Source organism: Cnephaeus nilssonii, assembly GCF_951640355.1.
Source record: "Cnephaeus nilssonii genome assembly, chromosome: 12".
Lineage (NCBI taxonomy): Eukaryota > Metazoa > Chordata > Mammalia > Chiroptera > Vespertilionidae > Cnephaeus > Cnephaeus nilssonii.
Window position 1 is genome coordinate 46,929,944 of NC_137083.1, and position 15,861 is coordinate 46,945,804.

General features: G+C 46.1%; 1 protein-coding gene across 2 annotated transcripts in view; it reads left to right on the top strand.

Annotated features, from left to right (window-relative positions):
- The first annotated feature begins 8,267 nt into the window (after positions 1-8,267).
- Positions 8,268-15,861, top strand: part of ZNF777 (zinc finger protein 777) — a 30,665-nt gene continuing 23,071 nt past the window's right edge. Inside the window, exons 1-3 of one of the 2 annotated variants that reach the window (XM_079786066.1) lie at positions 8,268-8,498; positions 13,134-13,982; positions 15,724-15,850. In XM_079786066.1, the coding sequence (XP_079642192.1) occupies positions 13,149-13,982; positions 15,724-15,850 (961 nt within the window). In that variant the 5' untranslated portion in view covers positions 8,268-8,498; positions 13,134-13,148. Of the gene's footprint in view, positions 8,499-8,594; positions 9,240-13,133; positions 13,983-15,723; positions 15,851-15,861 lie in introns of those variants that run through there. The other variant, XM_079786065.1, reaches the window with a different exon arrangement.

The window sequence follows — 15,861 nt, forward strand, 5'->3', positions numbered from 1 at the left end:
TAAAAACACAAGAAGTTGAACTTATATCAATATAATCCAAAATAGAACATAAACATGATTAGTTTCATAAGGTATAAAACTAACAGGGCAGAAAGTGTAAGAAGCATGGAAAGGCATTGTAAATACAAATCACCAAATCTTAAGAAAAATCAAGTTACTATTATAAAGAAATATTTGAAAACAGAATTTCTAAAAATAAAACATATAGTCACTGAAATTTTTAAAAACTCAATGACCTAGACACAGCTGAAAAGAATTAGTCAAATGAAAGATAGATGAGGAAAGTACATAGAATGAAAGACAGAGAGAAAAGTGGTGGATGGAAACATACGTTAAGAGCACAGACTACACACATCTACCATACATCTCATCAGATTTTCTCATCTACACTGCTGGTGGAAATGAAAAATGGCAGCCACTTTAGAATTCTGGCAGTTCCTCTAATGATTAAACATAGAGTGGCCATACAATCCAGCAATCCTATATAATAAAAGCCTATACATCTACACAATGGAATACTACGCTGCTATAAAAAAGAAGTAACTTTTACCATTTGCAACAGCATGGGTGGAACTGGATAGCATTATGCTAAGCAAAATAAGCCAGTCAGAGAAAGATAAATATCACATGATCTCACTCATATGTGGGACATAATGATCAACATAATTTGATGAACAAAAATAGATCCAGAGACAAATGGCAGGGGAGGTGGGGGAGTTAGAGAGCAACCAAAGGACTTGTATGCATGCATATTAGCATAACCAATGGACACAGACACTGGGGTGGTGGAGGCTTGTCTAGGGTGGGAATGGCTGTGGGGGGGCGGTCAATTGGGGAAAAGGAGACATATGTAAAACAATTGGGGAAAAGGAGACATAGACAAAAAAAAAAAAAGAACTGATCACATTTACACAGAAAAAATAAATAAAAGCCTAATATGCTAAGTGTCCGGTTGTCGGGTCAGCCATTCAACCAATCAAAGCGTAATGTGCTAATGATATGCTAAGGCCACTCAACCGCTCACTATGACATGCACTGACCACCAGGGGGCAGAAAGTCAGCCAGTCGCTATGATGTGCACTGACCACCAGGGTGCAGATGCTCCGAATGGTAGATTAGCTTGCTTCTGGGGTCTGGCCAATCAGTACTGAGCGAGACAGGCTGGACACGCCATGGAGCCCTCCCGCAACCCCTCCCCAGCTGGCCAACCTCCCATGTCCCTCCCTAGCCCTGATCGTGCACCGGTGGGGTCCCTTGGCCTGGCCTGCGGCCTCTCGCAATCTGGGCTGAGGGACCCTCCCCAAGTGCATGAATTTAATGCACTGGGCCTCTAGTTTCACTATAAAATATTTGAAAGCAGGTATGCAAATATAAGTACATGACTGTTCATAGCAGTACTAACCACAATAGATAAAAGGTGGAGACAGCCCAAATGTCCATCAACTAACAAATGGATAAATAAAATGTAGTATAGCCATACGATGGAATATTATTTGACCATAAAAAATGATTGAACAACTAATACATGCTACAACATGGATGGACCTAGAAACTATCATGCTAAGTGAAAGAAGCTAATCACAAAAGACCAGATGATATATGACTCCATTCATACAAATGTCCACAATCAGTAAATTGATAAAAACAGAAAGTATATTAGTGGTTGCACAGGGCTGGTGGTGGAGAATATTAGGAGTAGGGATAACTAAAACATACAGGGTTTCTTTCTGAGATAATGAGTATTCTAAAATGGACTGTGCTAATGGGTGCACATATCAGTGAATAAAAACCATTGAATTGTACATTTTAAATGGATGACTTGTATGTGTGTGAATTATATCTAAATAAAACTTTTATTAAAAAGAAAATAAAGAATAGCTGACAATTATAAAACTGACAAATCAAGCTCCACACTTTGAGTTTTAGTGAGAAACATTAGGTTATGATGATGGTTGCACAACTTTGAACACACTAAAACCACTGAATTGTACATTTTAAATGGATGGCTTATGCTACTTGAATTATATCTTAGTAAAGATGTAATTTAATAAAAGCCTTAATAAAGCCTTGAAAATGTTCTAGATTAAAGAATTGATATTCAAGAATTGATAAAAGACATAAAAATAAAATCCTCAAATTCAAGAGAAAAAGACTGACATCAAAGGAAAAGATATTAACCCTGGATGGGGGCTCAGTTGGTTGGAGTGTTGTCCTGTGGTTCAATTCTGGTCAGGGCACATGCCTGGATTGCCGGTTTGATTCCCCATCAGGGCACATGCAGGAGGCAGCTGATGGATGTTTTTCTCTCACATCGATGTTTCTCTCTTTCTCTCTCAGTTCCTCTCTCTAAAAAAATAATCAATGAAAACATGTCCTCAGGTAAGGATTAAAAGAAAAACTTTTTAAAAAGGTAAAAGCTATTAGGTTGACAATAGACTTCTATGATAAAAAATCGAAGTCAGAAGACAGTGGACTAACACCTACAAAGTGGTGAGGAAAAATAACTCAACCTCAATTTTATACCCTGATCAATTATCATATATGAACAAAACCAAATTTTCAGAAAACAAAAATTGAGAATGTACCATTCACTGAAAAACTACTGAGGACTATCCTTTGGGAAGAAGAAAGAACGTAAAGAGACTAGTTAGCAAAAAAATTTAGTGAACATGGGTAAATCTTTAACATGTGTTGACTTTATAAGACAATAAAAACAAATTTGGGTGGACACAACAAAATGGAACTAAAATACTAGACAATAATAACATGTAAGAAGGATGGAGCATGATGTCAATGAAAGCATCTTATGGACCTTGTGATTTCAAGGGATGGGCAGATATATCAATTCCATTTAAACTTTGTAACTCAAATACATTTAAAATGTTCATCATAGTGCCCAGCTGGTATGGTTCAGTTGTTGAGCATCGACCTATGAAACAGAAGGTCACAGTTCAATTCCAGGTTGTGGCACATGCCTGGGCTGCAGGCTCGAACCCCAGTGTGGGGCATGCAGGAGGCAGCCGATCAATGATTCTCTTCTCATCACTGATGTTTCTATCTCTCTCTCCCTCTCCCTTCCTCTCTAAAATCAATAAAAATAAAATATATTAAAAAATAAATAAACTAAATGTTCATCATAGCTGCTAAAGGAACAGAAGCAGCAAAACTCACAGCAGAGGGAGAAAAGGTGAATAAAGAAAACTTGATTAATCTAATAGAAGTAGGAAAACAGGGAAAGAAGCAAAGAAGCAAAATAAAATAGAAAAAATCCAAATATATCTACATTCACCATAAATGGGAAGAAAATCAGCTCTCCAGTCAAAAACAAATGGTCAGATTATAAAACTGACAAGTCAAGCTCCACACTTTGAGTTTTAGTGAGAAACATTAGGTTATGATGATGGTTGCACAACTTTGAACACATTAAAACCACTGAATTGTACACTTTAAATGGATGGCTTATGCTACTTGAATTATATCTTAGTAAAGATATAATTTAATAAAAGTCTTAAAAATGTTCTAGATTAAAGACATGTGAAGAAGGGAAACTGTACAGGTTGTATAATAAAATGTTGAGGACTATCCTTAAGGCACTGGGGGGTGGGAAGAAAACAAACACTAAGAGACAGAAATTTTTAAAACTCTAAAAAGAAAAGTACTAGATTTGACTGTATTTAAATATAAATTTTGGTGCAACACCTACCATGAAAAATCTTGAGATAGTTGGGAGCAGATTTTTGGTCATGTGTATATTATGCAGATTATAACACTAAGAAACATCAAATGTAAGCTAAGACCAGCACAAGGGTGGAGGATAACCTGTTGTAAGGTTAATGTACAACAGATGAAGTGGTAGAATTTGTGTGAAGTAGGCTGTTAAAAATTAAAGATGTATATTGTAAAACTTAGGGGGCAGACATTAAAAATTGGATATAATAAGTGAATGGCAAAAAAAAAAAAAATAGAATTACTTTAAAAATAATTTAAGCCCTGGCCAGTGTGGCTTATTTGGTTAGGTGTTGTCCCATGCACAGAAAGGTTGTTAGGTGTATTCTCTTTTTTTTTTTTTTAATTTCTTTATTGATTAAGGTGTCACATATTTGTCCTCATCCCCCCATTCCCATCCCCCACCCCTCCCCACGGATGCCCCCACCCCCCTGTTGTCCTTAACCATTGGTTAGGCTCATATGCATGCACACAAGTCCCTTGGTTGATCTCTCCCCTGTTAGGTGTATTCTCAATCAGGGCACATGCCCGTGTTTCGGGCTTAATTCCCGGTCAGAGGCGTGCAGGAGGCAGCTGATGGATGTTTCACTCTCACATCGATGTTTCTCTCTCTCTCTCTCCCTCCCTCTCCCTTCCTTTCTCTCTAAAAATCAATTTAAAATCTTTTTAAAAACTAAATAAATTAATTCAAAATGGAACTCCCATTTGACCCAGTGATCCCACTTCTAGGAATATATCCCAAGAAACTAGAAACACCAATCAGAAAGGATATATGCACCCCCTATGTTCACAGCAGCACAATTTACAAGAGCTAAGATTAGGAAACAGCCTATATGCCCATCAGCAGATGAGAGAATTGAAAAACTGGTACATCTATGCCGAAACCGGTTTGGCTCAGTGGATAGAGCGTCGGCCTGCGGACTGAAAGGTCCCAGGTTCGATTCCGGTCAAGGGCATGTACATTGGTTGCGGGCACATCCCCGGAAGGGGGTGTGCAGGAGGCAGCTGGTCGATGTTTCTCTCTCATCGATGTTTCTAGCTCTCTATCCCTCTCCCTCCCTCTCTGTAGAAAATCAAGAAAATATATTAAAAAAAAAAAACTGGTACATCTATACGATGGAATACTCTGCTGCTGTAAAAAAGAAGGAACTCTTACCATTTGCAACATCATGGATGGGCCTGGAGAACATTATGCTAAGCGAAATAAGCCAGTCAGAGAAAGATAAATATCACATGATCTCATTCATTTGTGGAATATAACGAACAACATAAACTGATGAACCAAAATAGAGTCAGAGAAAAAAATATATTTTAGGATATAATAGAAGTAATCCTGTTATTTGCAGATTTTTAATATTTCCTACAAGTTTTGTGATATTATACTATGTTAGTACAATTTTGGTAATATTATTATATTTAAAATCTTTTTTCTTAAAATATTGTTTATTGCATGTAACTTTATTATACTAGTATTTTAAATCATTTTTCTTGAAATATTAGTGTTTATTGAATGTAACATTATTATACTTAAAATCATTTTCTTGAAATATTAATGTTTATTAAATGTAAAAATAAAATACATATGGAAAAAAACTAAATAAATAAATTAAAAATAGAACTCCCATTTGACTCAGTAATCCCACTCCTAGAAATATATCCCAAGAAAGCAGAAACACCAATCAGAAGGGACATATGTACCCCGATGTTCATAGCAGCACAATTCACCATAGCTAAGATTTGGAAACAGCCTAAGTGCCCATCAGCAGATGACTGGATTAAAAAACTGTGGCACATCTACACAATGGAATACTACGCTGCTGTAAAAAAGAAGGAAACTCTTACCATTTGCCACAGCATGGATGGACCTGGAGAGCATTATGCTAAGTGAATAAGCCAGTTGGAGAAAGATAAATATCACATGATCTCACTCATTTTTGAAACATAATGAACAACATAAACTGATGAACAAACATAGATCCAGAGACAGAGAAGCATCGAACAGAATGTCTAACCTCAGAGGGAAGGCAGGGGAAGAGGCCGCGGGGGGGGGGGGGGGGGGCGGGATGTAAGAGATAAACCAAAGGACTTGTATGCACGCATAGGACACTGACAGTAGGGGGTGAGGACATGTGCTGGAGGGTGGGAACGGCCGGGAAGAGGTCAATGGGGGGAAAAGGAGACATGTAATACTTTAAACTATAAAGAATTTAAATTTAAAAAAAGTCAGCTAGATTTTTTTTTATTGAAATTGGGCTGAATTTATCATCAATTTAGGAAAAATAGACATCTTAACATATTGAGTATCCCAATTTATAATGATGGTATTTATCCTATTTGTATAGTTTTAGATTCTTGTAATGTTTGTGGTTTTCAATACAAAGACCTTTGCACATATTTCACTATACTAATATCTAGTTATTTAATATTTTGGTGATGCTATTATAAGTAATGTTTTAAAATTTTCTTTGTTAATTTTTCATTGCCAGTGTATACTGACTTTGTATACTGAAGCTATGATAGATCCACTTTTTAGTTCTAATAAAATTTGTGTAGATTTAAAAAAAAAACACCTAAATAAAGTAATTTAAGAGCAGACAAAAAAGGGGAGAGGAATTATCGAATATCTGGAACACATGGAAAACTACTAGAAAGATGGTAGAGTTAAATGCAATCACATCAGAAATCACATTAAGGATTTGATGATAAGATTAATACCCAGAATTTTTTTAAAAAACACCTGTAGCCCAGATGGTGTGGCTCAGCGGTTGAGCGTTGAACTATAAAACCAGGAGGTGACGGTTTAATTCCTGGTCAGGGCCCATGCCCAGGTTTTGGGCTCAATCCCCAACCTTGAGTGTGCAGGAGACAGCCAATCAATGATTCTCTGTCAACACTGATGTTTGTATCTCTTCCTCTCTGAAATCAATAAAACTATATTTTTAAAAAATAAAAACACCTATAAATCGCCCTGGCCCATGTGGTTAAGTGGTTAGAGCATCGGCTTGCACACCGAAGGATCTTAGGTTCAATTCCCAATCAAGGACAGGTTGCAGGTTTGATCCCCGGCTCCAGTTGGGGTACGTGTGGAAAACAACCAATCGATGAGTCTCTCTCACATCAATGTTTCTCTCTCTCACACCCCCATTTCTTCCACTCTCTAAAAACCAATGGAAAAATATCCTCAAGTGAGGATCAACAAAAACAAAACAAAAAACACCTACAAACCTATAAGAAAGACTTCACAACAGAAATATTGACAAAGGATATGAAGAGGAAATTCAGGGGAAGAAACCAAATGCCTAGTAAATATGAAAAGATCTTCAGCTCTCTTAATGATCAGGGAAATACTAATATAGATACCAAGGAAAGTCACTACCATTTCACAGTCATAGTGCTGGCAAGGATTCTGGGTCCATAATCAGAGAGTGTTGGCAAAGATGTGAAAACAGGACCCCACCCAGGGCTGGTGGGAGTGTCACCAGGCACGAGCTTGCTGGGGAGCTGTGTGGCGAGCCTAGGGAAGGTGGAGGTGCTCCTGTCACCCCGGGTGCTGCGGCGGTGTCTCTCCCAGACCAACCACGTCACCGTGCACAGAGACACGCAGGCGGATGTTCCCAGCAGCAGGTCTGTTTTCATTGCCCTCAGGGGCATTGAAAGTAAACTGGACTTTACTTATTCAATGAAATACTATATAGTGGTTAAAATGAACGAACCAGACATGCTTGTTTAAACATAATGTGTCTCAGAAACATGACAAATGAAGGGGGGGGAAGCAAATTTCAACAAGATGTAGACTGAATTTCATCATTCACACAGAACTGTAAAGTACCAATACTAATGGAATGCACTGTTTATTGATAGAGGGCAGGAGACGCAGCAAGGCAAGTGCGAAGTCTGATCTCTGGGAAGGGAAGGGAAAGGGCTGGATGGCACTGGCCCTATCGCTACCCCTAAGTTTCCATGTTTAAAGAGGGACCTGAGCCAACAGCACACAGAGCCCTGCTCCTGCCGCCTTTCATGCAGGCTCCACACCTGACCTCCCTGGGGTCCCCTTAGGTGAACGAATACTACCCCCTCCCCTTTAAGTTAGCTCCAGTTGTATTCTCATCCCTTGTAACCACAAGGCCTGCCTATACTTTTTTTCTTTTTTTTCTTCATTTCAACTCCAGTTCTTGCTCCCTTGTAGGTAGCTATTCCATAAATAGGTGAGTGAACCTGTCCAGGAAAAGGAGTCGCCAACTCCAAGCTCTACCATGGTTTGGGGGGTACTGGCTCACGTGTAGAAAGAGCATTCACACAGGGGACCTAGACTGCAGCTCACGGTAAACAAGTTACTTCCCACTCGGCCTCAGTTTCCTCCCCCAGGACGGGCCTGGCCCCTGCTGGCCCCATCACTCTAGGATTCTCGGAATTCTGTCCTTTCAGGTCACAAACCACACTCGAGCATTTCGCCCAAGCACCCAGCCCCCTGGCTACCCTTGGAACCACAGCCCGCTTCCCCGGAGCTGCCCTGGAACCCGGGCTGCACCGAGCTGGTCACATGAACTGGGGCTGTCTCTGGTGTGACGGGTTTCTTAGATCCCTTTGTGAGCGCAGGTTTGAAAGGGTTCTGGGTTTGAGAGGAGCAGGGGAGCCGGCGGGGGGAAGGCTGTCGGAGCCAATCAAGCCGCCTCCAGACCCCACCGCGTCGCCCGGGCTGCGCGCTCCTATTTTTCCTCTGCGTTCCCGCCTCCCGGTCTCGCCGTAGGGTGCCGGGCAGGCGAGGACCCCAGGTGAGCGGCCGGGGCCCGAGGGGGGGAGGCCCGGGCGGCTCGGCCCGGGCTGCACGACGGGCTGGCCCGGGGCTCAGGGCGTGTCCGTCGCCGCCTGGCTGCTCGCTCGACACTGTTCGCTCCTACCGGCTGTAGATGGAGCTGTCTGGGTTCCTGCAGCCTCCGACGAGCCTCGGAGTGTTTCTCTTTAAACGGCCTGAGAGGGACATGCCTCCCAGGATGCAGTTTGTATCAACATGGCAGCTGCGGTGCAGCTCCCCTGCTGAAGAGGCGCCGGGACGGCAGCGCAGCTCGCAGCCGGGGCCGGGGCCGCAGCCGGGGTCGCAGCCGCGGCCGCACGGGGGCCGCGCGCGGGCCTGGGGCCGGTGCTGAGGGGCCGGGCCCAGCTCGAGGCCGGACGCAGCCTGCCGGGCCGCCCGCCCCGCCGCGCGCCCTGCTCCGACGCCGCCGCCGGGCTCGGCCGCTCCGTCCCCGCCCGCCCTGAGCAGGCCGGGCCCGACGGCCGCGCGAGCCCGGGCGGGGGAGGAAGGCCGGGCGGGCGGGCGGCGCCCGAGGCGAGGCCGGGGCCGGCCTGCGTGGGGCCGCGCGGCGGCGGCGGTGGCGGCGACTCCGGGCCGGGCCGGACCGCGCAGGGCCATGGCCGAAGCGGTGAGGGCGGCCCGCGCGCGCACGGACACGCGGACTCGGGGCCCCGGGGACGGCCTGCGCGTCCCGGGCTCGGCGGCCCGGCCTGGGGTCTCGGTAAGGGATGGAAACGCGGCGACGTTGCGGGGCGGGGGGGCAGGGCTCGCGCGCCTCCTGAACGGGGCGGGGGGGCTGCGGGACGGCGCGGGGCCGAGGAGCCGGCCGCCGTCCGGGCGAGGCTGCGGGGACGCGCCTGGCCTGGCACGCACGCGGGCCGCCGGTGGGCGCCGGGGCGGCGCGCTTCGCTCCCTGCGGAGCCGGCGCTGCGTCCGTCGGGGTTGCCGCCGCACGTTTTCCGCAGAGCTCGGCCCCGCGGAGCCTCGCGCGGCGCTGACGCGGCTCTCCCCATTTCGCAGAGCGGAGATACTGAGGCACAGACACCTGGCGGCGACCTGCCCTACCTGCCCCAAGGTCACGTAGCGAGTCACCGTGGCTCGGTGCCCGCGTCCCCAGAAATGCTTGCCTTCCGGGCTGCGGGCCTGGACGGGGTGGGGGCGGCTCTGGCGGCGGCCTCCCCTGGGGGACGGGCCTGGGCCCGGCGCTGGGTGGACGCGGCCCGTCGGGGTGGGGGAGGGGAGCCGGCCGGGCCGGGGGCCGGCAGCGCCCAGCGGAGCGTCTCCGTCACGGGCGGTCGGGGCGGGGGAGGGGGAGGAGGAGGTGTTGTGACCCTCGGGCTCGGCGTCTCGGCCTCCAGCCCCTGCGTGTGGAGGGCCCCAGGACGAACTTTGGGTGTCCAGACGGATGGGGTCTGGGGAGCGAGCTCCTAAGGGTTTGGGGGCTGACGTGACTCCTCCGGTGGCCAGTCCCACAAAAATCTGTCCGAAAATCTCCCCGTAGACCTGCTCTGGGAGGATTGCTGCATGGGTGTCTGTGCCTCTGAGCCTCAGTTTCCCGTTGTGCACAGGAAGGGGTCAGGATATATGGCTTTCTACAGAGCCTCTCGGTTCTTAAATAATGATAATAAAACTCTTTGTAAAATAACATAAAATGAAGATTTAAAAATGTCTACTTCCAGGCGTAGGTCTGCAGGGCCCTATATAATTCTGGGTGAATCACACTGGGTCATACTAGAAAACGGCACAGCTTTCTTTATAAATCAGACATGTATGGTTATGTCTTTTTCTGCTAACATGGCATGAATCCTAAAGACCCCATTCACTTAGGAGACATGGGGTAGGGAGGGACAGTGAAATCCTATACAATACAGTTCAAAAGAATTCTGTCTCCCCTACAGTTGGAGAATACAGCTTATTAATCTTAGAGATAATATTTACATCCCTCTCTCGGGCCACTTCTCTCTGCTTAAGGTAATATAAAGCCATTACGGAAAGATAGCAAGGGGCTTTATTTTGGGGCAGGGGAGGGGACATGCCCCTGTGGCCCCCTCATCCCACCATAGTCTTCCGAATCCGGAAAGGGAGAAAGACAGTCTAATAATAGAAAGCAAAGAAATGGTATTTTCCTTTGAGCTCTGATTAGACTAGTTGGTAAAGATGTCTTACCCTGCTGGATTTATTTACTGTACTGGGCTTGTTTTCATTGTTTTGGTTAAACCCCTGAATTACTCAGGGAGACTAACTTGGCCCCCAGGGGATTTTCCCTTCTTCCTACTACTTGTAGGCAAATGCCCTAATCCCCTCTGAGGATGGGGCCATAATGTGCCTATTGTGTTGCATTATGCTAGTCACTTTCCCTGTGTCTGAGGTTCCCATCCCAGAGGGCCGTCCAGTCTTGCCCTCACCTGTGAAGAGTGAAGAGTTGAGAGGTGGCTTAGTTGTTGACGAGCCTTCAGCTTTAGGGGTCTGTGAACCCCTTGAAAATGTTTGCAGAATTTTGTGTATGTGCCCATGGACATTTTTTGAGGGGGAGAATCCGCAACTTTCATTAGGTTTTCAAAGGGATCCCTGACCCCAGCTTTAAATGGAAATGTCTTTTCCAGAAGGGCCATCCACCTCCCCCACCATAGAACCTCCCACAATCTTTGTTTAATCTCCAAGCTTCTGAATTGCAGAGGTAAAAAGGATTCAGAGCACCAACCAGCTGCTTCAGTTGATAAGGCCTGGAGGTGACCTCCAGTGTGAACTGAGACCTGGGCCCAGGAGCCAGATCACTTTTTGTGACCTTGGGCAATTACTTAGGCTCTTCTGCCTCAGGGTCTTCATGTGCAAAGTGTGGATAACAACTCTAGTAGTCCCTGTTTCATAGGGTTTCATGAAGATTAAATGAGATAACCCTTAAAAATGTTTAACACAATTCATGGAACATAAATGTGGAGTAATTGTTAGGCATCTCCTGACTAGCTGTCACGTCTGTCTGGTTAGCTGTAGAGCTGTTGTATCATACTACCTCCGAATTCTCTTGTCGGAATGAAGTCTTAAGCCTTTCATCCTTGGCTTAAAAATGTAATAGTGTCTTAGTTAAGTGACTCATAAGTGAATGAATGAACAGAGAAAAGAAAGATGGTAATAGAAGTATAAATAGGTTTAGATGACCTTTGATAAAAGACTGAAGGAACTTGATTTACCTTAATTTTTTTTCATAACTCAACAGTTTATACTCTTCATTCATTCAGCAGCCATTTATTAAGCACGTACTCTATCTCAGACTGGACACAAGGGATATGTTACTTTTCAAACAAAGAAAATGGGGATTTCAGTTACTTTAAAGATCCCCAGTATTTGGTGCATAGGAATTGGCATTTGGTAGGTTCATTGAAGGAAGCTGATGAGGACATGGGCAAACGTTATAGGAGAGATTCTGTTCAGTTTCAGTAAAGCTATTGGTTGTCTGGATAGGTAAATGGGGAACTCATCATGCAGATGTTGGCTTCACATCCCTGATGACAAAGGAATTCTCTCAACATGGACGTGTCAAGGTGGGGAATAGGGAGAGTATGACTAATTAAAGTCCCAAAAGGAATCGGTCTTTATTTGGGTTCTCATCCCCTCCAATCTTGACATGCGTAACAAAACTGGCAGACTTCAGCTCTGCTTCTAGCCCTGGCAGGCCTCTTCCTCGTTCCCCACCTCACAAACCATAGGGAGGAACCCAGACCACGAAGTAAACCACCTGCCCAAGGGACCTCCCTAGGAGCCGTTGAAATGCCATACCTCTGCCTGTCTCCTTGCTTAGAGCAGAAGTCAGCTTGGAACATCCACAAGACAATTCAGCCTCCAATAGGGGCTGTGTCCATATAACATGTCAAAGCCAACCCACACCATAAAACTCTGAGGAATTTTATTGATAAGTCAGCAATTCAGCTTTTATCACATAGTCGGTAAAACTTAAGGTCATTGTGTGTCTTCACTATTGGACAAAGTGGGAAAAAGAACATGGGTACCATGACTGCCTGACAATTCGAGTAGAAGCAGGGGGCCAGATGACTTACCTGTGAGGTAGGTCAGTTAACAGCACTGGCCCCCACCTGAGACCACCTCCCACCTTCCTGGGAGTCTGGGCATAGGAACAGTGCCTGGCATTGACAAAATTCTGCTCTGTCGTTTTCCAGGGTTTTATTTTATTAAAGAATGCTCAACTCAGTGAGGTAGCAGGGTGTGTCACATTTTATGGATGAGGACACTGAGAACGGAGGGGTAACATGACTGGGCCAGAGTGACATTGGCAGCAATAGGTGTGCACAGGCCTGAGAGCCAAGTGTTCTAACTCAAGACCAGTACCCTTTCTCCTCTCCAACACTACAACTCCTAAGATGGTACCCATGGAAAGTATATTGTGAAGAAGGAACTGGCTCTATGAAGAGAAGAAGGTGGCATAACCATCTTCTATTTGTTGTTAGTGGTTTTGTAATTGACGTCTGAATGAGTGCTAGGTTTTCAGGAAGATTCATGTCCACAGAACACACTGCTATCAGTGCCCTATTAATGTGTGTATCTTTGGCATTTATTTTGCTAGCTGTAGACTGGCCTTTACTCCTGCCCTTTCCTTGAACAGGTCCAACAGCTGGACATGGAGACCCAACGCTCATCACCTCTGTCATTCCCCAATGTCCTGCCAGAAGAAACGCCGCGGCAGGCCCCTGCTGGACTCCCCCGAGAAGCCCTGTTCCAGTCCCGTGTTCTTCCCCCCAAAGAAATGCCTTCTTTGTCTCCCGCTGTTCCCCGGCAAGGCTCCTTACCCCTCACTCCCAAGCAAGAGACCTCCAGCCGCATGCCGCACATCCTCCAGAAGGGACCCTCACTCCTGTACCCTGCAGCCTCTGAGCAAGAGACCCAGCTCCAGGGTCCCCTGACTTCCCAGGAAGAGACCCGGTATCCACCCCCATGTGCTGCTGAACAAGAAATCTCACTTCTCTCTCACTCCACCCACCACCAAGAAGCCTCACTCCACTCCCCTGAAGTTCCTGAGAAAGACCCCCTCCCCCTCTCCCCCACAGTTCCCGAGGCCGACATGGACCCCTTGCTCCAGAGCCCAGTTTCCCAAAAGGAAACCCCCTTCCATATTTCTGCAGCCCAGAAGGACACGCCACTCCCGACAGCGGAGATCACCCGCTTGGCCGTGTGGGCTGCGGTCCAGGCGGTGGAGAGGAAACTAGAGGCCCAGGCCATGCGGCTACTGACGCTGGAGGGACGGACAGGGACAAACGAGAAAAAGATAGCTGACTGTGAGAAGACGGCCGTGGAGTTTGCAAACCACTTGGAGAGCAAATGGGTTGTGCTGGGGACCCTGCTGCAGGAGTACGGGCTGCTGCAGAGGCGGCTGGAGAACATGGAGAACCTGCTGAAAAACAGAAATTTCTGGATCCTGCGGCTGCCCCCGGGCAACAATGGAGAAGTTCCCAAGGTAACCCTGTCCCAACTGGGGCTCCCAAGGAGTGATCTGAATTAGAATATGTTTTAGGAATGTAGTTAAATATAAAAGAAGGGGAAAGCGATGGTTGAGAAGGAAAAAATATAATGATACCTGGTTGGTTGTCAGCATCGCTTTACTAAGAATACCACCCTTAAATTATTTCTCCTGTTGATAAAAGCATCGGTTAATAGATCAGAGGAGGGTCCTAGTGATCAGGAAGTGTTGATTTAGAAGGGTGTTCAGTCCATGATGTCTGAGAGGATGAGCACGCAGAGCAAAGGCCCAGTGATAGAGATGTAGTCAGTCAGTCCTCGTGAGTGTGAATTAGCCATTCATCACTGGGGAGGGAGAACTTGGGAAATAGTATGGGGCTTGGTTAGGCTCAATGTTTTTTGTTTTTTTCTCTCCATCCTCATGTGAGGTTATGTTTTCGCTGATTTTTAGAGAGAGGAACATCGATTGGTTGCCTCCCATACTTGCCCCAACCCGGGAATCAAGTCTGCAACCTAGGCATGTGTCCAGACCAGGAATCGCACCTCAACCCCCTGGTGCACTAACTAGCTGAGCCACACACAGTAAGGCGGAACTCAACATTTTTATCAGTTGACTTATAAATCATGTTAATGCCAGTAATAATAGGATTTCTAGAGGGAGCCTAAAAACACTAGAGAACATTAGGTTTTTGTTTTGTTTTTTTTAATATATTTTTATTGATTTCAGAGAGGAAGGCAGGGGAGGGAGGGTGGAAGGGAGGGAGGGATAGAGAGAGAAAGAGAGAGAGAGAGAGAGAGAGAAACATTAATGATGAGAGAAGCATTGATTGATGGGCTGCCTTCTGCACGCCCCCTACGGGGGATTGAGCCCGCAACCCGGGTATATGCCCTTGACCAGAATCGACCCTGGGACCCTTCAGTCCGTAGGCCAACGTTCCATCCACTGAGCCAAACCAGCTAGGGCAAACATTAGGTTTTAATATTATTTTCCATAAGATTCTGTAAGAACTTGAATGTGGACCAGATTTCTTTTTTTCTTTTCTTTTTTTAAACATATTTTATTGATTTTTTAACAGAGAGGAAGGGGGAGAGAGAGAGAGTTAGAAGCATCGATGAGAGACAAACATCGATCAGCTGCCTCCTGCACACTCCCCACTGGGGATGTCCCCGCAACAGAGGTACATGCCCTTGACCGGAATTGAACCTGGGACCCCTCAGTCCGCAGGCCAACACTCCATCCACTGAGCCAAACCGGTTAGGGCTGGACCAGATTTCTTGACAGTCTTTTGTGCTGCTGCTGCTTTTCCCAGCCTTTAGGAAAGAACTTGGACTATAATCTCTAGGCCAGCACTTGTCCAATTTTATTGTGCATGTGAATCACCTGTGTTGCTTACTAAAAGCAGAATCTGATTAGTGGGCTTACAGTGGGGACTGAGAGCCTGCATTTCTAGCAAGTTCTCTAGCTCTTGCTGCTGGTCTGCAAACCAGGCTTCACAGCAGTGAGGGTTATCCTGTTGAGAAGAAAAGAACCAGGCAAGACAAGGTCCTTACTCTGGTGTCAGAACAGTGGCCCAAGCCTGGCCAGACCCCTTGGTGACATCCCAGGGCCGTGCCTTTGAACTTTTCCCACTCTGAACCAGGCCAGGGCACTGCGGCCATTTGCTTCCTTGGGATTTGGCAGTCGAGGACCTGTGACAACCCTCCAGTGGGTCCCAGCTGAGCTTGTCCTGTGGTTTCAGGTTCCTGTCACGTTTGATGATGTCGCCGTCCATTTCTCGGAGCAGGAGTGGGGGAACCTGTCCGAGTGGCAGAAGGAGCTATACAAGAACGTGATGAGGGGCAACTACGAGTCTCTGGTTTCCATGGGTAAGGAGAGG